The sequence below is a fragment of the Vulpes lagopus genome, chromosome 7, assembly GCF_018345385.1.
Source record: "Vulpes lagopus strain Blue_001 chromosome 7, ASM1834538v1, whole genome shotgun sequence".
Taxonomy (NCBI): domain Eukaryota; kingdom Metazoa; phylum Chordata; class Mammalia; order Carnivora; family Canidae; genus Vulpes; species Vulpes lagopus.
The window spans coordinates 65,164,772-65,187,129 of NC_054830.1; the positions used below are offsets into that span (position 1 = coordinate 65,164,772).

General features: G+C 41.7%; 2 protein-coding genes across 5 annotated transcripts in view; one reads left to right on the forward strand and one right to left on the reverse strand.

Annotated features, from left to right (window-relative positions):
* SLC31A1 (solute carrier family 31 member 1) overlaps window positions 1–15,976 on the reverse strand; it is a 39,081-nt gene extending 23,105 nt beyond the window's left edge. The window contains exons 1-2 of one of the 2 annotated variants that reach the window (XM_041762904.1): window positions 15,826–15,976; window positions 15,040–15,236 (exon numbers count right to left, since the gene is read on the reverse strand). The gene's annotated coding sequence lies outside the window, so the exon portion shown is untranslated. The remainder of the gene's footprint in view (window positions 1–15,039; window positions 15,237–15,825) is intronic. The other variant, XM_041762903.1, reaches the window with a different exon arrangement.
* Window positions 15,977–16,214: 238 nt separating this feature from the next.
* Window positions 16,215–22,358, forward strand: part of FKBP15 (FKBP prolyl isomerase family member 15) — a 62,684-nt gene continuing 56,540 nt past the window's right edge. For all 3 annotated transcript variants that reach the window (XM_041762256.1, XM_041762258.1, XM_041762259.1), the window contains exon 1: window positions 16,215–16,372. In XM_041762256.1, coding sequence (XP_041618190.1) covers window positions 16,320–16,372 — 53 coding nt within the window. In that variant the 5' untranslated portion in view covers window positions 16,215–16,319. The remainder of the gene's footprint in view (window positions 16,373–22,358) is intronic.

Sequence of the window (22,358 nt, forward strand, 5' to 3'; positions counted from 1 at the left end):
AGTTATCTAAGGGCCCTGTCAAGTCTTGAAGTCCTTGCCCACTAAGTTGTCCAGGAGGAACTAAGTCTAGTTGTTACCTACCTGCAGAGCAACTGTGTCTTGCAATGCTTTTTACTGTGCTATGGCATACAATTTGGGCTAAAATGGTTACCTGCAGTATTCCTGATTGCTTTACCTCTTACACGGCTCTAAGTAAGGTAAGAAAAGACTCACAGGAAGCCCGAGCTCCAGGCCATATTTCAGCAATCTGTTAAAATTCACAAAATCCCAAAATGCTATTCTATTATATATTTCCATTCTTCTAAAAATGTCATCGTGTACTCTACTCCTTTAAAATACCAAGTCACCTTTGATTATTATGCCTCTATGTAAACTCTCAAATGCTCAATGTTGTCACAGAGAGCCATCAGTCCCAAGCATTGACTCAACAGTCCTTTGAATAATTCTTTGGCAATATATGGATTGCAGCTGCCCTTAGCCCTTACTGTGATTATGATGTGAAAGAATGTTTAAGAGTAAAATGAGGAAATTTTCATTTCTAGCCCAAGTTTTCCTATTATATCAGTTAATTTAATCTTTATGGTCACAGTTTCCTCAGTAAAGAAAAGAATTCATCTTGGGGCCTATTTCAATTAGAAAAGTTTAAGTGTATATAATATTTTTCAGTGAGAAACAAATGGCATACCTGTCTTTTCTAGATGCATTGTATTAATTGAGATACTTTATACATAATATCTCTCTGGCTTTATCAAACATTTCTGAGTATACTGTTCATATCACTCTGTAATATTTTCCAATTTACCAATTTTTCTTAAAGTTTTATATAAGTAATCTCTACACCCAATATGGGGCTTGAATTCATAACCCTGAGACCAAGCGTCAGGTGCTCTTTTGGCTGAGCCAGCCAGGTGACCCTCCAATTCACCAATCTTAATCATCTCTTCCACGAGATACCTTGGTAATGCAGAAACAGTAAGAGCAAGAGCCCTCCTGGTCTGGGAGTCAGACTGCTGACTGCCGTAAGGCATGTCATGTTTGAAACTCAGAACAAGTTAGTAAAACTTTGTGGGATCATACATCCATATAAAACTAGAAAATAAAATCTCACAATATTCTGAACATCAAAATGTAAAAATACATATGAACGTGACTGATACAGGGACATCTGGTTGGCTCAGTGGTTGAGCATCTTGCCTTCAGCTCAGGGCATGATCCCAGGATCCCAGGGTCATAGGATCGAGTCCTGCATTGGGCTCCCCACAGGAAGCCTGCATCTCCCTCTGCCTGTGTCTCTCCCTCTCTCTGTGTCTCTCATGAATAAATAAATACAATCCTAAAAAAAAGTTTAGAATTTTTGTTATTAATGACGCATTAATAACATATAAACAATAAATGTCAATTACTTTCTTCCTAACTCAGGGATTTCTTAAAAGTGTGATCTCAGGGGACAAGGGAACACCTAGGTGTCTCAGTGGTTGAGTGTCTGCCTTCAGCTCAGGGTGTGATCTTGGTCCGGGGATTGAGTCCCGCATTGGGCTCCCTGTGAGGAGTCTGCTTCTCCCTCTGCCTATGTCTCTGCCTCTCTCTGTGTGTCTCTCATAAATAAATAAAGTCTTTTAAAAAGAAAAATAAAGCATTTATTCATTGTGATATCCAAAAGGGCAGAGCTAGCCTAGCCTCACTTAAAAAAATTTTTAATGATTTTATTTAAAAAAAATCAAATATGGGGGGGGGCACCCCCATGTGGGATTCAACCCCAGGATCACACCCTGAGCCAAAGGCAGACGCTCAACCACTGAGCCACCAAGACATCCCGCCTCACTTAAAATTTACACATATTATCACCTGATAATCAAAGAACCTTCTGGGCTAACACTGAATTTAGCACCAAACGGCTCATCTTTGAGATCTGAGAATTTTTCACCTACTATGTGAATAAAATCTCTTTGTTCCAGATGAAGGAATTTACACATCTTCTGTTGTTTTATTTTTCTAGACTAGTTGTGACATACCATAACTGAACTACCAGAAAGGCAGACCTCAAATAGGAAATGCATGGCTTTGCTGACTAAAAAACAAACAAAACAAACCCCAAACCAACAAACTTCTGTGTGAAGAAACTTGGATATAGTTTCCAACACGATTAAGGAAATTATGATTTGCTCCCATGGTCTATCCCTAACCATTAACTCCTGCATCTCTGAGATTGGCAAGTCTGTCTGAGATCCTGCATAGCCCACCAAAAAAAAAAAAAGAAAAAAAAAGAAAGAAAAAACCACAAGTAGGAAGCTGTGGGCAGAAAACATATTTTCCCCTTGCTTTTTTATGGCGGCTCTCCAAGTACGCAAGGGAGTATATTCATTCTCTAACTAGTAAAACTGTACCTACTTGTTGTGGGCCCTTGGGGAAACTACTTAATATGCTCTAAACTCAGTAATAAAAGTAGCTACCTCACAGGACTGTTTTTAGGACTGTTATGACGAGCTCACTAAAATAACAGCAGAGTAGCTGAGAGGGCAAGTTAGTTTCTTCAAAGATAGGGCTGGCAGCAGCACTAATCTCATGACGGTGTGCCCACATACAGTGACCCTGGAATGCTGTATCGCATTGTTACTGCTTCATCTACTCTTCTCTCTAAACTTGGCATCAAGTGCAATTCTCTCTTTGTCTTTCATCCTCTGCTCCATAGTTAACCAACCTTTCTTTCTAACCTTTGCTATTCTCATTTTGGGAGTTTTCAGGGTGAGCTAATAAATCTTAGCCACTTAACTTCATCTGCAGGGACATCGGGACATCCTTCACCTATATTGAATCAGGTGGTCAGTAATTTGCTTTAATTTGATTCCAATTTGCATCCATGTTCTTTGAAATGTCTCAGTTTCAGGCTTCTCTCACCCTGTATAAAAGATGCTTTTTATGGGTGGTTTCCCCACCACCAAGTAATTCTCCAACACCAGCAGGGTGTCATTCAGTTCAACTGAATTCTACTACCCAGAGACAGCATCAAATTCCACAGGTGAAAGGTTTAGTCCTATAAGAATGCCCTCCACTTCAGATGCTAATTACAGACTCAGGTAGTTACCTGCACTTTTGACTAGAGATAAAAAATCAGAAGTCTCCACAACCCTTTCTCTTTGTGTTCAAGTAATTTGTTAGAGCACCCCACACGATGAAGGAAACCCATTTACTCAACAGATTACTGATTTATTACAAAGGATACTAAACACTATGAATTAATAGAGGCAAGGTCCTAAACAAAGGAGCTCTGTCCTGGTGTTTGGGACGTGGCACAGTGGTACATGAAGTGTTCCGGTTCTCCAAGCCAAAAGCTCTTTCTTCTTTTTTTTTTTCTTTAAAAAAATTTTTTTTAATTGGAGTTCAATTTGCCAACATACAGCATATCACCCAGGGGTCATCCTGTCAAGTGCCCCCCTCTCTTCTTTTTTTCTAATGGAGGTTCCATTACACAGGCATGATTGATTAGATTATTGGCCACTGGTGACTGAACTCAATCTTCAGTCCCTTCTCCTGCTGGGAGGCTGGGGACTAAAAGTTCCAATTCTCTGATCACTGGTTGGCTTTACTGGCAACCAAACTTAGAAGCCTCAGAGCTTTCTAAAAGTCATCACATTATAGTTGGATAGAGGCCAGGGAGGAAAGGGTAGAACATGAAGGTGGAGAGAATATATATTATGGTGTGTTGTGGATCATTGAGGCTCCAGACATATTTAGTCTTTTGATTTTGCAAAGAAAAGCCAAATAAAATATCATAATTTATCATACAAAATTTTCAAATATATACAAAAGTAGACTGAATGTACTAATTGCCCAACTTGTACAATTATCAACTAAAGGCCAGCTTTGTCTTATCTATACCCCATTCATTCCCATGGCCTGCATAATTTTAATGCAAATTTCAAATATTACAACATTTTATTCATATGCATTTCTGTATCTCTGAAAGAAAGGGACTTTAGAAAAAGCAAAACAAAATGCAATACCATTAACTCACCTGAAAAATTAACAATAATTCCTTAATACCTTCAGGTGTCCAGTTTGTGTTTGCATTTCCCTCAAGTGTCTTATACATTTTTAAGAACATAGACTTTACTTAGAAGGTTAATTGACCAAGTTTGTGTTCTCGATTTCCAACTAAATTACAAAGTGCTAAAAAAAAGAGGTACCTCATTATAACATAACAAAGGACACCGTTATAGCTCTCATCACTTAGGAAATCTCATTCTATGCTAGTAATGGGATGCATACTAAATACATATTTCTTATATATAAATCACAATACCACACTTCAAAAAAGTGTTTATATTTCTATAGTCATTTTTTTAAAGATTTTATTTACTTATTCATAGAGACACACAGAGAGAGGCAGAGACACAGGCAGAGGGAGAAGCAGGCTCCACGCAGGGAGCTGGACGTGGGACTCGATCCCAGGTCTCCAGGATCACACTCTGGGCTGCAGGCGGCGCCAAACCGCTGCGCCACCAGGGCTGCCCTCTATAGTCATTTTAACTAGGATTTTGGGAGGGAAAAGGGATATACTCAAAACGCCATTTTGAGGGGTGCCTAGATGGCTCAGTCAGTTAAATGCCTTCAGTTCAGGTCATGATCCCAGGAGTCTTGGGATAGGGCCCTGTGTCAGGCTCCCTGCTTGGCGGAGAGTCAACTTCTCCCTTCCTGAGTTCACATGCTCTTTATCTCAAATAAATAAATAAAATCTTAAAAAACAAACAAACCAAAAAATGCTATCTTGAAATGAAAACACGATACATTATCCATCCCATTTTTCTACATCCTAGTTTATTAAGAGTAGAGAAGGGGTAGTTAATTCTGTCCCTTAATTCTAAGCTATAACATAGCACCACATATCTTGAGGTATTTCTGAAACCAAAATAAAGGAAACGCTCTTCATGGTTAATTTCTAGAAAGCTTATACAGCCCTTTTACAAGTTGTCCAAATAACAGGCAGAAAGAAGCCTACTGAGGCATCCACCTTGAGCTACCCAGAAGTAGCTGGCATTGAAGAAAGTTTATATTTGAAAAGATGGGATCTACCTGGGTAAGCTGCATGTGAGGCCCTGTCATCCTCTCCTCTGTAACTTTAGGAGTCAGAGTGCACAAGGGAGCTAGCTATCTCCTATCCCAGAGTGTCTAAGTGCCTAAATATGGCCCTTAGACAAGTTTCCTTATTCTAAAATTAGAAAAGTCAACACTAATCCAATTGTCTCTTCTAAATGTACAACTTTATTTATAAGTCAGATTTTGTATTCATCTAGTATTCCCTCTTATCTTTTTTATTTCATACACATGAGATTGTAGGAATACAAGGATACATGTTTATTTTGAGTTGAATATTCCTAGGTTATTCCTACTAAGTATGTCTAACTCCATAGCTACCACTTAGCACGTAGCAAGTAAATGAGGTCCAAATTTTTAACCACAGCACAAAAAATGGCAGTGGGAGCCAGAAGGAATGTGTGTGTACATTTACTTAAACACACACACCCCCTACACACAAACATACACACATCCTTCTTCAAGAGTTTACTTGGCCTTTTGTCCCTTCCTGAATCATACTAAATGTGCACAGGGGTGGGTTGGAAGGTGTGTCACACTATGCAGGGAAAGGAAAGATATGGCACCCTGAGAGGGTAGCAAGATAGAGGCTAGATCACTCTGATCTCTTCCCAGACTCAATTCAAGGAGTATTTAAGTACCCTCTGCCCCAGGGGCTATAGGGAATTTAGAGATGAAGAAGACAGTGGCTCTTACTGAAACCTATAATTTACAGAACAAATTTCACAAATGGCTTAAGGCACCTAAAGAGAGAATGATAGAGGTGAGAAATGGAAGGAAGGAAGGTTAATAGGTCGAGTCAAGAGCTATGAGTGGATGACAGAATTCTGATCTGTTTTATGGTCCCTAGCTCTTCAGAAAGACATCTGATTGTTAGGGTACCACCAATTTCACAAAATTATCACATTCCACAATCATCAAAAATGTGGGAAGCCAGTGAAAAATACACTCAAGCAGACATCTCAGTTAGGATCTCTTTCTTGATCTTTCCACTTTCATTCCCTAGATGTACTGTAATAAACAGCTAATTTTCTGAATTCTCTATGTGTAAGTACTGGCAAAAGTAGTTAGGAGACAGTCCCATTTTGTTCTGAGTTGTAACATTCACCTTACAAATTAACTGAAAGAGCATACTGAAAAGCACTAGAAAAATCTATATGATCGTGATATAGTTGGTGACTTTTGTCAGGTTTGCAACTCAACATCATTTTGGTGAGGTTGCTTATACTTGACCCTTACTTAAGATGTAGTCTCTGAATAACGAGATAAAAATTAAGATGTTTCAGGGGTGCCTGGGTGGCTCAGTTGGTTAAGTGTCTGATTCTCGACTTCAGCTCAGGTCACAATTTCAGGGTTGTGTTGGGCTCTGCGCTCAGCCAAGAGTCTGCTTGAGATTGTCTCTCTCCCACTCCCTCTGCCCCCACCAAACACATGCTCTCTAAGATGCTTACCTAAGATAGGTAAGGTACATCTTTAAAAATTAAGATACTTCACGAAAATGATATTTCTCATCTCCTTTGCTGTTTATTCACAATTAAAATCTCATAGAGAGACGCTCAGGTAGCTCAGTGGTTGAGTGTCTGCCTTCAGCTCATGGCATGATCCTAAAGTCCTGGGATCAAGTCCTACATTGGACTCCCCACAGGGACCTTGGTTCTCCCTCTGCCTGTGTCTCTGCCTCGCTTTGTGTCTCTCATGAATCAATAAAATCTTTAAAATCTCATAGAATACCAAAACTAGAAGAGTGATTATTAGGCTGATGTACATATTGTTTTGAGCCAGCAATTCCACCTCTAAATACAGTTGTCCTGTGAACAACACAGGGGCTGAAGCACTGACCTCCAAGCAGTTGAAAATCTATGTATAACTTTTGACTCCCCAATACTTAACTACTAATAGCCTACTGTTGACCAGAAATCTTACTGATAACATAGTCAATTAATATGTTTTTTTTTAAAAGATTTTATTTATTTATTCGAGAGACACAGACACAGGCAGAGGGAGAAGCAGGCTCCATGCAGGAAGCCTGGCGTGGGACTCAATCCCAGGTCTCCAGGATCAGGCCCTGGGCTGAATGTGGCGCTAAACCGCTGAGCCACCTGGGCTGCCCAATCAAAATGTTTTGTGCCTTATATATGTTATATGCTATATTGCTACCATATAGTAAGCTTGCGAAAACGTTATTAAGAAGATCGTAAAGAAAATACATTTCAGTACTGTACTGTAAAAAATCTACCTGTAAGTGGACTCACACAGTTCAGACTCAGGTTGTTCAACAGTCAGCTGTATCTATCCTAAAGATACACTAACACATATGTCAAATGTTATATGAAAAAAGTTACTTGTTATAAGATGTCTGTGGTAGCAAAGCATCGAAAGTACAACATATTCATTGATTGGGCACTGATTAAATAAATTATCCTATTTCCATAAAATGGAATACTTTGCAGCCATAAATAAGAATGAGGAAGCTCTTTATATAGTCATACAGGATGATCTCCAAGCTATAGTATGAGATGAAAAAAGCAGGTGCACTGTATGGTAGCACATGTAAAAAAATTCAATAGGGTATAAAGTATACATAGATTAATTGTAAACACACCTATACTATCTCTAGGGGTCAGGGCACAAGAAAGTGGTAACACTGTGATCCATAGGTAGGGAACTGGTCAGATGTGGGTAGGAGTAGAAGGGTATTTTTCACTAACCATCCTTTTGTACCTTTTGAATTGTGAACCATTAACCATTATATTTCATTAAATAGGGATATATTTCCTATTTAACAAAATTACATCATCAAGTCCAACTCCCCTATTTTACAGGTAGAGAAACTGAGTCCACAGTATTAAACTTAATGATAGTAGTACACCCTTTAGTCACCTGAACCCATAACATCTACTTCTCATACAGGCTTCTCTAACAGTGGTCTAACCACTCACCCCAAACCTCCCACTTCTCTAGATGGTTTGCAGCGAAGCAGGTAAGTAGGGAGAATTTCTGAGCTTTACATATCCTGTTTTAGTGACAAATAACATAGAAATTCCTGTTTTTCTTGCCCACTCTCATCTTTCTGTACAAAGAGGATCAAGTGTACAACTACATTCTTCACAAAGGCCTTTAGCAAAGCTTTTATTTGCCTGATTTGAATAGGACAACTCAAATTTGATATGTCAAGCAAACAAACTGAAAAGGTCTGTTAGTTATGCAATGATAGAAGGGCCTAAGTCCAATGGGGAGTAGATCTCCCAGCTACTATACTTCATTTCTCGGATACCCTTTGTTGTTGGCTAAGCCATATCCTAACATCTAGCAATCACAAGGTACACCCTTTTATACCTCTCTTACTGGATCCTTTTGTAGTCTTGATATATTTCCAATGTGATAATTGTGAGTGCTTTAATATGATTTCTGTAGATTTCAGTGTTTTACAGACACTGTAAGAGTAGAAAAAGTCCTGGACTAGATACAAGAGGCTCTGAGCTATAGACACGAGAGCCATATATTAGCCACATGGCATTAAAGCAAATCACTTAAAGCCAACAAATACTAGTTTCTTTATTGCAAAATGGACATAAAAATACATACGCTCTGTCAATCTCACAGGGTTGTGAGGATCAAATAAAATATGTCAAAAATATTTTCTAAGATATAGTACGGATGGAATATAATTGGTAATAGTTTACTTACTCGTTAGATGACAAAATTAATCTCTGAAAGGAGATGTCCAAGTCACACATAGGGCTCATTTTCATGTCACTTGAAGTATATAACCCCTCACAGTTTGATTTAAAGAACACATGCCAGTCCGATAAACATACATTGGCGAAGCATTGCTTTAACTGCCTTCCTGTTATAATCAAAGGCAAAGGTCCTCCTTGCTTAAATTTTCTTTTTTTTTTTTTTAAATAGTAGGCTCCACACCAATGTAGGGTTTGAACTCACGACCTTGAGATCAAGAGTCGCATGATCTACTGACTGAGCCAACCAGGCGTCCCTAAATCCTTTATTTATACAGGATTTTAATAATCTAGATCATAATGTTATTGCTTTGCCTATGAATACTGGGAATTAACTTGGTGTGAGGCAAAAACTAGAAAACATTTTAACTTCCCCTATTTTATTCCTCCCTCCCCCTTAAAAAAAGATTTATTTATTTATTCAGGAGAGAAAGAGTGAGGGGCAGAAGATGCAGGGGTAGAGGAAGAGGGAGAGAAAATCTCAAGCAGACCCCTTACCCCACTTGGGCACTGTGTGGGGCTCTGTCTCACAACCTTGAGATCATAACTTTAGCCGACATCAAGAGTCTGACACTTAAACAACTAAGCCACCCCAGTGCCCCTTCTCCCTCCATTTAATTAATAAGGGATGATTTAATGGAAATGCATTCAAAGAGTGTACACAAAAATGAGAAAAGTTGTTTAATACCTTAGATTGAGGCTGCATGGTGTAGTGGAAAGGTACTAGGCTAGGAATCAGAAAAGCTAGGTTCTAGATCTGGCTCTTGGGACTTATTATCTGTGTAACACTGAGGAACTCACTTTCCTTGTTCATTCACTCAAATGTATTGTGTACCTATGGAGTGACGGAACTATAATGAACCCCTATCCTCAAGAGAAGGAGATAAATATAACTGATGAAACACAGTATAAGATGTACTAAGATACAGATCATGCACAGGGTTGTGTGGAAGCTGATAAGAAGCCATCAAAAAAGGCAGAGGAAAAAAAATTAGGAGAGAGGAATGGGAGCCAGCGGGTCCAAAGTTAGCAGCATGCCTTGGCCTTTTATTTTTAAAACCAAGAGACTAAGTTCTAGGTGCTCTAAACTGCTTCAAAATTGTGTCAACACTCAGCACAGTCTCATTAACACCTCTACGACCTATTTAGAGAAAGACTCAACCTGGTTAAAAAGGTCCTGTAATATTTCACTGGTTGCTAGCACTTTGTTCTCTATAGTGTATAGGTTTCCTCCAAATCATTTCTCCTATTTACTTTTGCAGGTTTCCATCTCAGTATGCTGTAGTGCATAATGTTCTCAGCCTACAAAAGCAGGTTGTATACAAAAGCCCAGGGCCTTTGTGTAAAGGAAAAGAGGTAGGGTGGACCCTTCTCAACCCTTTCCTTTTCCGCAGGGCTTTGCATTCCTAAGGATGCGCCCCTCCTCTGCATGGGGATGTTACCTAAATCTGAAATTATATCACTCAAAGCAGTGGAACTTCAAAAGCGTTTCCTTCCCAGTCCCTACTGTAAGCTCTCTTTTGACATAAATGGCTTGTTTTAATGTATTAAGTATCAGACTCTTGATGACTTCTCCATAGCAAACTAAAGAAAACTTTTAATTTTCTAAACAGCTTTATTATGCTAAAAGTTGCCTGTGGGAGTGCCAGCATCAGCCACCTGCCCTGTCTTCTCTCCTCCCTTTCCCACAATCTCACCTGGCTTGCCAACTTTTTTTTTTTTTTTTTTAAGTGGGCACGTGAGCCTACCGCAGAGCTTGAACTCATAACCCTGAGATCAAGATCTGCACTGCTTAACCGGTTAAGTCACCCAGGCGCCCCCCGGCTTGCCAACTTTAAATGGCAGAGTTTTCTGGGGGATGCCTGGTCACTGACTTATCTGTAAACACTTGCTGTTCTAGTGATAATTAGGCCATCTTCTCTTTTGTAGAACTTTTGGTGAGGAAGGTACAAAGAAGAATCAACAGTAGAGCCAAACCAGAAGTAGGAGAGGCAAAGACTCAAGGTTCGGAGACCCCTGAGAGTATGGCATAAATTGTTTTAGTCACACTCAGTCTAGAACCTTTATTTTTCTCACTTCAAAATTGAGATTATAATCCAAAGAAAAACTGGATTGAGGTTTTTAAGGGCTAATACCCATTTCCCAAGTACTGTTTACCATGCCTTATCTCATCCAATCCTCACAGCAACTCCACATTCTAAGGACTGTTAGGAAAATGAAGTGGAGGTGTGCCTGGCTGGTTCAGTCAGCGGAGCAGGCGACTCTTGGTCTTGGGGTTGAGTTTGAGCTCCACATTTGGTGTGAAGATTACTTAAAAAAAAAAGATCTTGAAAAAAAAAAAAAAGGAAAAGTAAAGCGGATCCTTACACAGGAAACTTTCACTTTTTATGTCATAAATTCCTAAACCACTTGAATTTTTAAATTTCAGTCATGTCATTTAGGGGTGGTTGGGTGGCTCAGTTGGTTAAGCATCTGCCTTCAGCTCGTCATGATCCCAGAGTCCTGGGATCGAGCCTTGTATCCTGTGTCTGGCACCCTGCTCGGTGAAGAGCCTGCTTCTCTCTCTCCCTCTGCCCTTTCCCCCTGCTTGTGCTCTCTCTCTCTCTTGCTCACTCTCTATCTCAAATCAGTAAACAAAATCTTAAAAAAAAAAAAATGTCATTTAGGATAAATAATCCCATTTCCTACATGGCTAAGTAGAAACTTATCTCCTTGGCCTTCAAAGTATTAGACAAATATGGCCCTAGTCTCCCTTTCAATTTTAATCCACTACTTCCCTATGTGTTCTACTGTCTTATACTCTTAGCAAACAATCCCACAGGATTCTCTTAACTGATTTAAATGATAACACACCACCTAGGCTAGTCTCTAATATCATGGGATCAACACTTTTTTCTTTCCCTCAGTGAAGCTGGGTGCTTATCAAGTATCAGGTAGGTTTGTTCATAAATCAACTTACTCCAGTTGTGTTTATTAATGTAAGAATATAATTTAATAAAGTATTATGTAAAGCAACTAAGGTAAAAAAAAAAAAAAGCAACTAAGGTAAGTGACAAGAGAAAAATAACAGCAGCGCTAATATTGAGTACTTGCTACCTGCCAGACGCTGTTCTAAGTGCTTTACGTGAATTGACTCCTATAATCTTCACAAGAACCCTTAGAAGCTAGATACTATCGTTGTCCTTATTTTCCAAAGGAGAAAACTGAGCAACTTGCCCAAGACCTGTATAACTAATAAATGGCAAAACAACTTGGCTCCAGAGCTTAAGAATTTATTGTACTATACTGTGTGGACTCTGGTAGTTGTTTCTATGAAAACCAAGTTGAAAGCTTTAGAAAGACTAGATAAAGATGAATCACACAGATACATACAACTACTTTACTTTGTACGTCAAAGTAGCCACAGATATGTCAACAGATGAGCATGGCTGTGTTCCAATAAAACTATTTACAGAAACAAGCAGAAGGCTAGGACAAGGTCTGGCCCCCTCCCTGGGACCCACACCCCAATAAAAGGCTTATTTTAAAGAATGGCATAAGGATGTTTATGCTTTAAGTTAAAATCAAATGTTAAAGGTCTATGTGTAACTAATACCTGTGTGATTCCGGTCTTATTTTTTTTAATTAGCCAACTGTTGGCCCTAATTGCATCAAATAAGAGGGCAACTCTGGTCTTGTAAGAAATTTGTGCCTTCTCTCCTGCCTTTGTACTTTTGCCAAAGCCGCTCTCTCAATCTGGAGAACCTTATTTCCTCATTTCCACTTGGAATCCCACTCATCTTCAAAGCCCATTATCTAATCCCACATACTCCTCCAAACTAGATATGATCTATTCTTCCTTTGAAATCCTACAATAATTAATTTCTACTTATGGGACTTACTTTGCTATGTTCCTCTCTATAATTATTTGTATACTTCAATTATCTCCACTGTTCAACTATAAGCACTTTGAGGACAAGAACAATGACTTATTCATTTTCCTATTCCAGGCAACACCCAGCACAGTGCCTTACACAGAGAAGGTTTTCAGACATTTCTTGAACTGTCTTCTAACATTCTTCTGTTTTCAGTAACTGAACAGAAAGAACACAATACTAACTCCCCCAAACCTATATTCAATTCATATTGCTATCACCACACCTATCATCTAATCTGGCCATAACTTTAAACTTTAATAGTTGTTTTTTTTTAAAGGTATTTATTCATGAGAGACAAAAAGAGAGAGGCAGAGACATAGGCAGAGGGAGAAGCAGGCTCCTTGTAGGGAGCCCAATGTGGAACTCGATCCCAGAACCCCAGGATCATGACCTGAGCCGAAGGCCAATGCTCCACGTCTGAGCCACCAAGGTACCCTAATCTTTAATATTTACAATGCATTCACCAGTACAGTTTAGTATGGGTGTACCTGTATATAAAAATTATCATCTCTATAGCAAGTTTGTTGGTAATTTGAAAGGAACTGTTAAAATTGCCACTTCCTGGTTAATCTGCGGAGGGAGTCCATATATTTTATAAATACATCTAAAAACTGTGTATTTAAGCAAAACAAACAAACAAACAAACAAAAATGCTTAATTCCAACCTGAGATCAGGGTTGTGCCTTCCTTACCTCTGTATCCCCAGCAGTACTTAATAGATATGTGGGTCTATTCCACCCCTTTTACACAGTGTTTAGGGAGACTGGTCCAAGCTCAAGGTGAGTTAGAAGGACTGGGATGGGAATTCAGGTTTCCCGATTCCTGGTCCAATATTCTAATTCAGGATGACAGTGGCTTTTTATTTAATTTCCCCCCCAATTTTTAAAAAAGATCTTATTTCTTTACTTATTAGAGAGAAAGCACAGGTGGAGGGAGGGGCAGAGTGAGAGAGGGAATCTCAAGCAGAATCTCCTCCACTGAACATGGAGCCTAACGTGGGGTCGATCTCATGACCTGAGCTGACATCAAGAGTCAGACATTTAAGCAACTGAGCCAGCAACGGCCCGACAGTGGCTCTCTGATGTACCTAATCCTGCAATTCAAATCCTGAAAGACTGAGGAAGAAGCCTCACCACCATCTTCCCCTTTCTCGGAACTAATGGCTGTGTTCCCACAATGGTGACCTGGGCATGCAGATCTCTGGTATCTCAATTGCCAAAACGCTGATCCAGATTTTACATGCCTACCTATCTAAAAAGGCTACTTAAATATCCTGAATGAAAATATCCTGAACTCAAGAATTCAAGATAAGTACTCAAGTGATCTTTTAGCATGTGTTTAAAAAGCACTATTCAGATGTTTCAGTGCTGGAGTAACGAAGACCAGTACTGAGGAAAGGGTTAGAAAGAGTGATGTCACTTAGGCAGTTTATTTTCTTTTCTTGAGAGGTAGCCAAGTTCATATCGTAAACAGAGGTGCTGCAAAGAGTTTCAGTTGTATTGCTTAGCCTCCAGTTGCATCACTGTTTTCACTGCCAGCCTTCATTGCTTTAACCATCGTAATCTGTAAAATGGACACAGGAAGCAGATAACAGCCCTGTCCCTCAGTTTAATGGAGGAATACCCTACCAATAAAAATCGGAGTTACACATTCTGTTTCTAACTATTCTATCCTCCTTTCCCGTCCCCTAGAGCTTTAAACGATAGTAAAACAATCTTCAGCTAACAAAAGAGATGAAGCAACCCTGAGAGTTCCCAGCTAGCACAGCATTTTTATCTTTCTGGAAGGCAAGAGCCATTGCTGGGCTCTGTGGATCACACTTGAAAAAATTCCTAAGAGCATGAATTAAGGAATGGGCATAAGGATGAATTCCATTACGCAGTCTAACAAAGGGTAAGAACCCACTATTACCAAGGCACAGCGCTCTGTGACACAGGTGACATCAAGGAATAAAACAGTCTCCGTCCTTAAGGAGCTTACAATTTAGTAGGAGCACACAGAGGTAAACTGTACTGGAAAGCAGGACAAGGGAAGTGCCAAGAGGTATGAAGTTCTCTAGGAAGTGAATCACTACCAATCATCTCACTTTAATTTCATGCGAACAGAGTAAAACATCCCGGTAAGGGCCACCTGTTGTACTAATCTGATCTGGAGAAGCCTTGGGTGAAAGAACCCCGTTGAGATCTACGGAAATGGATGCGACAGCGATACAGTATCTGCTCATCCAGATAGAGGGTAAACCTTGGCTAAACCAGGCTTACCCCGAGATTGTTTCCAGAATCCTATCAGCTTACCAAAGAAACACTTTCTGTAGGATACAGAGAGGGTGGAAAGTGGAGACAGAGAAGTCCCCAACAACTGATGTTGACTTAGGTGTGTGGCAAGAAGACAGCAAAATCCAGACCAAGATTGGGACTGGGGATTTCCACTGCTGAAGTCTCGTCCTTTCCATCACTCACTCCCGGAACATCCCAGCTCTTCGGTACCCCACCTGCACAAGGAGGGGAATTCTCTCCAGACCCATGCCACAGTCGGGCGGTAACCACTCTGTAAGGGCGAACTGTGCTTAGGGGTCGATGAGGTTCTCATTCCCCCAATCGGTCCCGATTCAAGAGACCAGGGATCCAGCGCCAGTCTGCCCTTTACTCCGTGCGACCTCGGACTAGTCATCCAAGTGCTTATTACTTCGTGTCCCCTATTGCAAGTTCTGGGGCTACGAGGACGCTGGGATTTCAGTCCGATGACCTCTGAGGTCTCAAGCTTCTTGGCCAGCCGGCACACAGAAGCCCTGGACAAAGAGCCCGCTGAATAAACAGCGAGGTCGGCCACGGGGGACAAGCGGAAGGGGCGACAGGCCCGTTTTATAGACGGGGAAAGTGAGGCACCGGACACCCAACCCCAAGGTCACCCCTAGCTATGTCACTGCAGGGGGCCAGCCGAAAAGATCAGTTCCCCGGACCGCCGGCCCCAGGCCCTGTCTCCTTTCGCAAAGCACAGCGGAGCCGCATGGAGGGTCCCGGTCCGGCGGGGAGGGAGGACCGTGCCCCAGCCGCCGGCGGGAGCGGGCTGGGGGTGCTTACCTTCCAGATCGGCTCCCGCCACCGGCGCCGCCCTCTTAGAACCTCAACCCGTCACCGCCTCCACGACTCTTCGGAAGCCCCCTCCACCTCTGCCGGGCTCTACGTGTCCACGACCGCCACCGAGGCCGCGGATTCCCGCCCCCGCCCCGCCCCTGCCCCGCCCCCTGCCGCGTCGGCCAATCCCTGCGCGGGATTTCGGAGATCCCGCGGGTTTCACCGCCTCCGCAGGCTGCGGGAGCCTGACGTCACGGGCGCGCGTGCTCGCGAGGCCCTCCCATTTGCCTTCCGCCCCCCCCCCCCACTCCCCACCTTCTCCCGCGTCTAGACCCCTCCCCTCGGAGCAACCGTGCGAGAGTTCGTCCTGCCGGAAAGCGGCACGCCGCCGCGGCATTTCACGACAGTACTAGCCCCGAAAACACTCTTACTTCCCCCTCCACCTCCTACCTCCGTCCCCCCCGCCCCTCACGCCCTGCGGCTGGGAGAAAGGCGCCGCGATGTTCGGTGGGGGAGACGAGGACGACACCGACTTCCTGTCGCCTAGCGGCGGGTGAGTGACCGGGAAGCTTGGGACAGGGGGCGTAGCTCAAGGGAACTGGGCAGGTGGTTGGAGGGGTCGCTCTGGTGTCAGACTTCTCCCCGACTTCCGGGTCCGGGCCCCCCGCCACGTTCCGGCGCCCCGCAGGTCTCCAAACTCTGCTGTGTCGGTGCCCCTCGGTGCTGGACCTGGCATGTCCCTCGTCCCTCAGGAGGGCCCTGAGGTTCGCCTTTTGCTTTGTGGTTGAGTTTGTCCTGTGAGAGCATCTGGCTCAGGGCTTATAGGAGTCAGCTGGGGCTCGTAGGAGACTTTCTCTTCCCCGTGGACAAGGCAGTGACACCTGAGAGTTCCCTGGCCCTTGTGCGTCAGCTCCAGCATCCTTTAGGGCCCAGCCCGGATGTCCCCTCTGGGCGCTTTCCCTTCTCCCACAGACCCAGGCACGATGCCTCGCTTCTTTTCCTCCTTATTCCTACAGCCAGGCTAGTGAATAACCCCCCTGTCCTTACTAGGTTATGAACCCTGGCAGAACAGGGACTCCTGCTGCTGCTCATCTCTGCCTGGCGTTCAGCACAGCGCGTCGTGTGTGCTCCGGAAGTGCCTGTTGAGTGAGTGACAGCTGTGAGGTTGCGCTCCAAAGCTTACAAGCCCTGCAAGAGACCGCTGCCCCCTCCCCCCCTGGCCTAACACACACCAGCCTGGGGCACAGCTCTCCAACCCACAGGGGTTTGTCTCTTCCCATAATCAGGTTAGCCTTTTCCCTCGCGTTGCGTTACTAAGGCAGCTTGACCCCTTTGAAAGTGAGCTGCCAATCCTGATAGTTCAGAGCCCTTTCCTTGGACATGTTTTTTAACACATTTAAGAATGTACAGAAGGATGACGGAAACCCCAACATACACTCCTCATCTTACCGCTGAGAGGTCACAAAAATGGTTAAGCTGCTGTGCCTACTCTCCTCTCAGGTTGCTTCTAGTCCTGTTGAAGAGTTCAGTACAAGAGTGGCCGTAATGACACGGCCCTCTTTTGGTCTTGAATACGATCTTTTGACTTAAGCTGTGACTGGCCGTATATTACCCACCCTTACGTCCTTTTTTCACCCTCACCACGTTGTGCCACCCCTGCTTTCACTTTAGGTGGTCCACAACGACTGAGTTCCACTTTGAGTTCTTTCAGTTGCTCAGTTATTTTTAGACTCTGCTTTGGTTCCTTTTTCCCTATTTCCACCCAAAACAGTCACTAAAATTTCCACATAGTCCAGCCTGCTGCTGCTGTTGACTGTGTAGTCACCTTTTTGATTGAGGCTTAACTCACCCATTTAAAAAAAAAAATCTGAGGAGCTAGCAAATAGATTCAGGTGAAAAATAAAGAGATGAACCTAATTTAAAATAAGCAAAAGAAGGACACCTGGGTGGCTCAGCGGTTGAGTGCCTGCCTTCTGCCCAGGGCGTGATCCCAGGGTTTTGGGATCAAGTCCCGCATCGGATTCCCCGCAGGGAGCCTGCTTCTCCCTCTGCCTCTGCCTCTGCCTCTGCCTCGGTCTCTCATGAATAAATAAAATCTAAAAAAAGTAAATAAAATAAGCAAAAGAGATATTTCTCCAAAGAAGATGATGTACAAATTGCCAGTAAGTACATAAGAAGATGTTCAACATCATTGGTTATTACAGAAAGGCAAATCAAATCCACAACAAGATACCACTTCACACCCACTAGAATGGCTGTTTATCAGAAAGACAGTGTGGTGGTAAGGATGTAGAGAAATTGGAACCAAATACAAATTTGCTTTGTAAGGTAGTGAGTTACTGCAAATATGGCCATGCAAGCTGAAACTACAAAGTAAGCTTGATAATCAGTGGGAAAGATTACAGTTGTTTCATGGTCTTTAAAAATTTTGGTTGAGACAAACTGTTGATTCCTTAAGATTTAGTGTTTTCTGTTTTCAAAAACTTATAAAGAGGGGCGCCTGGGTGGCTCAGTCAGTTAAGTACCTGCCTTCCACTCAGGTCGTTTTTTCTTGGTCCTGGGATTGAGTCCTGCATCAGGCTTACTGCTTCTCTGGGGAGTAGTGGGGAGTCTGCTTCTCTGTCTACCTCTGCCGTCCCCCACCCACTGTTCGTGTGCGAACAGTCTCTCTCTCAAATGAATAAAAATAAAATCTTTAAAAAAATAACTTATCAAGGAAAAAATCAAGAGTGCTTACCTTCTGTGTGTACAACTTATTTTGTGTGTGTGTGTGTGTGTGTGTGTGTGTGTACAACTTATGATAAGGAGTGGGGATTTCTTCTATGCCTTGGGAAATTGTCATATTTCTAAGTTTGGATCAGCTTCTGACATTTTATCCTTTGTGTTTTCAATGTTGTAAAATACTTCCAAGAGTTCCTTTAATGTGAAGTTTTTTGGTATGTCATTTCTTCTGGGACATTCATCATAACCACTTATATATATATTGATGTTTTCCCTCATTAGGTTCTTCTAACTGCACATTTAGTCTCTCAAACAGCAGTGACGTTAACAGTTCCACAGTTTACCATTTCTTCTATAACTTCATTTATACTATGACCTAAATTTCACTTCCAGCATTATCACATTAGTTTCTATGCTGTACTTTTATCTTTGTTGGCCAATTCTGTCTTTTGAATATCTGTTTTTGTAAAATGTCATATGGGTTTATCATTGGGAGACAAGACAACACCAAGTGCACCCTTTGCTCTCTGTCTCTGAATTGAAAAATAGGTGTGCAGTGTCCAGTCACCAACAGACTGAAAGAAGTGATAAAATTGCTCACTGTTCATGAGGGGTATCTGTTATGTAGTGATTTGTGGACTGAAGAACTAGCTGCAGAGTTTGCACTTTATGCACTAACAGTTAATATACCATTATAAGTGAAATTTGAACTGTGTTGTTGAGGGACTAGAGTTAGTTTAATTAAAACATGTTTTTTTTTTTTTTTTTTTAAAGACTTATTTATTCATGAGAGACACACAGAGAGGCAGAGACATAGGCAGAAGCAGAAGCAGGCTCCCTGGGCAGCCCCGGTGGTGCGCAGTTTAGCGCCGCCTGTAGCCCAGAGTGTGATCCTGGGGACCTGGGGATTGAGTCCCACATCAGGCTTCTTCTTGCATGGAGCCTGCTTCTCCCTCTGCTTGTGTCTCTGCCTCTCTCTCTCTGTCTCTCATGAATAAATAAATAAATAAATAAAATAAATTAAAAAAAAAAAGCAGGCTCCCTCTGGGGAACCTGATGCAGGACTCTATCTCAGGACCCCAGGATCATGACCTGAGCCAAAGGCAGATGCTCAACCACTGAGCCACCCAGGTGCCCCTAATTAAAGCATGTTAACTGAAGATGTTACGTGTAGGAACTGTGCAAGCTGAGGGCTTCTCATAGTAAGGCATTAATTTTCATAAAGTGAAACTACAGGATATAAAAGGATAAATAGGCACATTAATAAAGAAGACTTTAACAAACATCTCCCAAACCAAGGATAAAGTGGATAAAAAATTACTAAGAATATATCTTTTAAAGGGGGGAAAAAGGGATCCCTGGGTGGCGCAGCGGTTTGGCGCCTGTCTTTGGCCCAGGGCGCGATCCTGAAGACCCGGGATCGAATCCCACATCGGGCTCCCGGTGCATGAAGCCTGCTTCTCCCTCTGCCTGTGTCTCTGCCTCTCTCTCTCTCTCTCTCTGTGTGTGTGTGTGACTATCATAAATAAATAAAGATTAAAAAAAAAAAGAAAAAGGGGGGAAAAAGCCTTTTGAATTAATATTTTTTCATATCAATTTGTTTTGTATACGGCTGTGCCTTTTGGAACTTTATAAGAGATACTTTAACAATCTTTTTTTTTTTTTTTAAAGATTTTATATATTTATTTGAGAGAGAGAGAGACACAGAGCATGAGTGAGGGGAGAGGGAGAAAGAGAAGCAGGCTCCCTACTGACCACATGTGGGGCTTGATCCCAGGACCCTGAGATCGTGACCTGACCTGAAGGCAGCTGCTTAGCCAACTGAGCCACCCAGGCATCCTGTAAGAGATTCTTTAAGTTCACTTTGTTCACTAGGTAAAAATATTTCGAAGAAGCCTATAAATGAATGTTAAAGCTCCCAACTTTTATGCAACAAGCAGTCTGCTACTGATTGAAAATGACAGGGTCAATAACGCCAGTCATGTGTTTTCCAGATTCCTGGCCTGAGATAGTTCTTGGTGGCTCAGTTAATGTGGCTTTTCTGAGCAGGCCCATCAAGGACATGAAATCTTTTAGTTCTAGGCATTAAACTGTGCCCCTAAACATACACAGCAGCTAATTGAATGATAAAAGGCTTAGTAAACAAAGTGGTACTGATCACTTATTTTTGTTCCCAGTAATAACCAGAGAAACCAAATCAAATTTTAAGATTGAGGGGACGCCTGGGTAGTGCAGGTTGAGCGTCTGCCTTCGGCTCAGGTCATGATCCTGGGATCTGGGATCGAGTCCCACTTGGGGATCCCTGCAAGGAGCCTGCTTCTCCCTCTGCCTATGTCTCTGCCTCTCTGTGTGTGTATCTCATGAATAAATAAATAAAATCTTAAAAAAAAAATAAGATCGAGAATACTGAAAGATTCATCAACGGTCTCTGATTCAGCTATTCCTTCTTTGTTTTTTCCTGAGGAAGTAGAACATATGACAGTAGGTATTGCAGCTGCTTTCCACTTCCTCTTATAACTGTAACTTGCTGTAAATATACTTATTAATTTTCAAGTATTTTGACTTGATTCCATTTAGGATAGTCAAGCCTAGGAGAAGTGAGAGTATTAGTGCCTGAGATAGCTGTTGAGGTAATTGATAATCTGTGTTCCAAGTTTCTAAGCCTCTTCAAATCCATGTTTAATCTAAAAGTGGTAATCAGAAGGCTTGCTTGTTTTTTGATTTTGCTTTTTCTTCTTAACTCTTTTCCTACCATCATGACTTTGAAGTGAAGAAATATGTGAATGTCTGCTAAGTGTATGGTACTTTATTTCAGCTAATAGCATTTCATAGTTGTGGTCAATTTGTGCATTGATTGATAATGCTTTCTCCCTTACAGGGGTATGAGTTCAAGCAACATTGGATATGTGCACATATGTATACAACACATACTGTGTACTTTGTGTCAGTTACCATACTAATAAATATGCATTATCATATTTACTTTTCCTCACTAGTGTATTAGGTAGTTTTTACTATTATATCCATATTGCACATGGGAAATTTAAGAGTCAGAGATGTAAGTTGCTTAGGGTCATACAGCTAAAAAGTAAAAGAGAGGTAAGCAGGGATGCCTGGGTGGCTCAGCGGTTGAGCATCTGCCTTTGGCTCAAGGCATCAACCCAGGATCTGGGATTGAGTCCCACATCAGGCTCCTTGCAAGAGGCCTGCTTCTCCCTCTGCCTGTGTCTCTGCCTCTCTCTCTGTGTCTCTTATGAATAAATAAATAAAATTAAAAAAAAATCCAGCAAGCAGATTTCTACTAGACTATCATGTGCCCATTATTATTATTGTAGAAGTAGATATTTGATGCCATAGTTTATAAAATAAATACTTTAGCAACAAAAAGAACCTGTTTTAAAAAATAGAATTAATACACTATAACTGCTATGTGTTACTGTTTTTTTTGTCTTTTTTTAAAAAGATTATTTATTTATTTCTTTATTTAAAAAGATTATTTATTTTTTATTTATTTATTTATTTATTAATTTATTGTTTATCTCTCAGAGAGAGAACGCACAAGTGGGGGGAGAGGGAGAAGCAGGCCTCTTTCCAAGCAGAGACCCTGGGATCAAGACCTGAGCTTAACCAACTGAGCCACTCAGATGTCCTGTGTTACTGTTTTTGATGAGAAAAGGAAAGGAGTATAAAGCTAAGGTTATGTAATGACTTTGGCAACTAAATGCATTGGCTAATGTTTATTTTAAAAATGTAATTAGTGGTGTAATGACTTTTACTGTGAATTATACACATAGAGACTCAAGTCCAGAGTTAGCAAG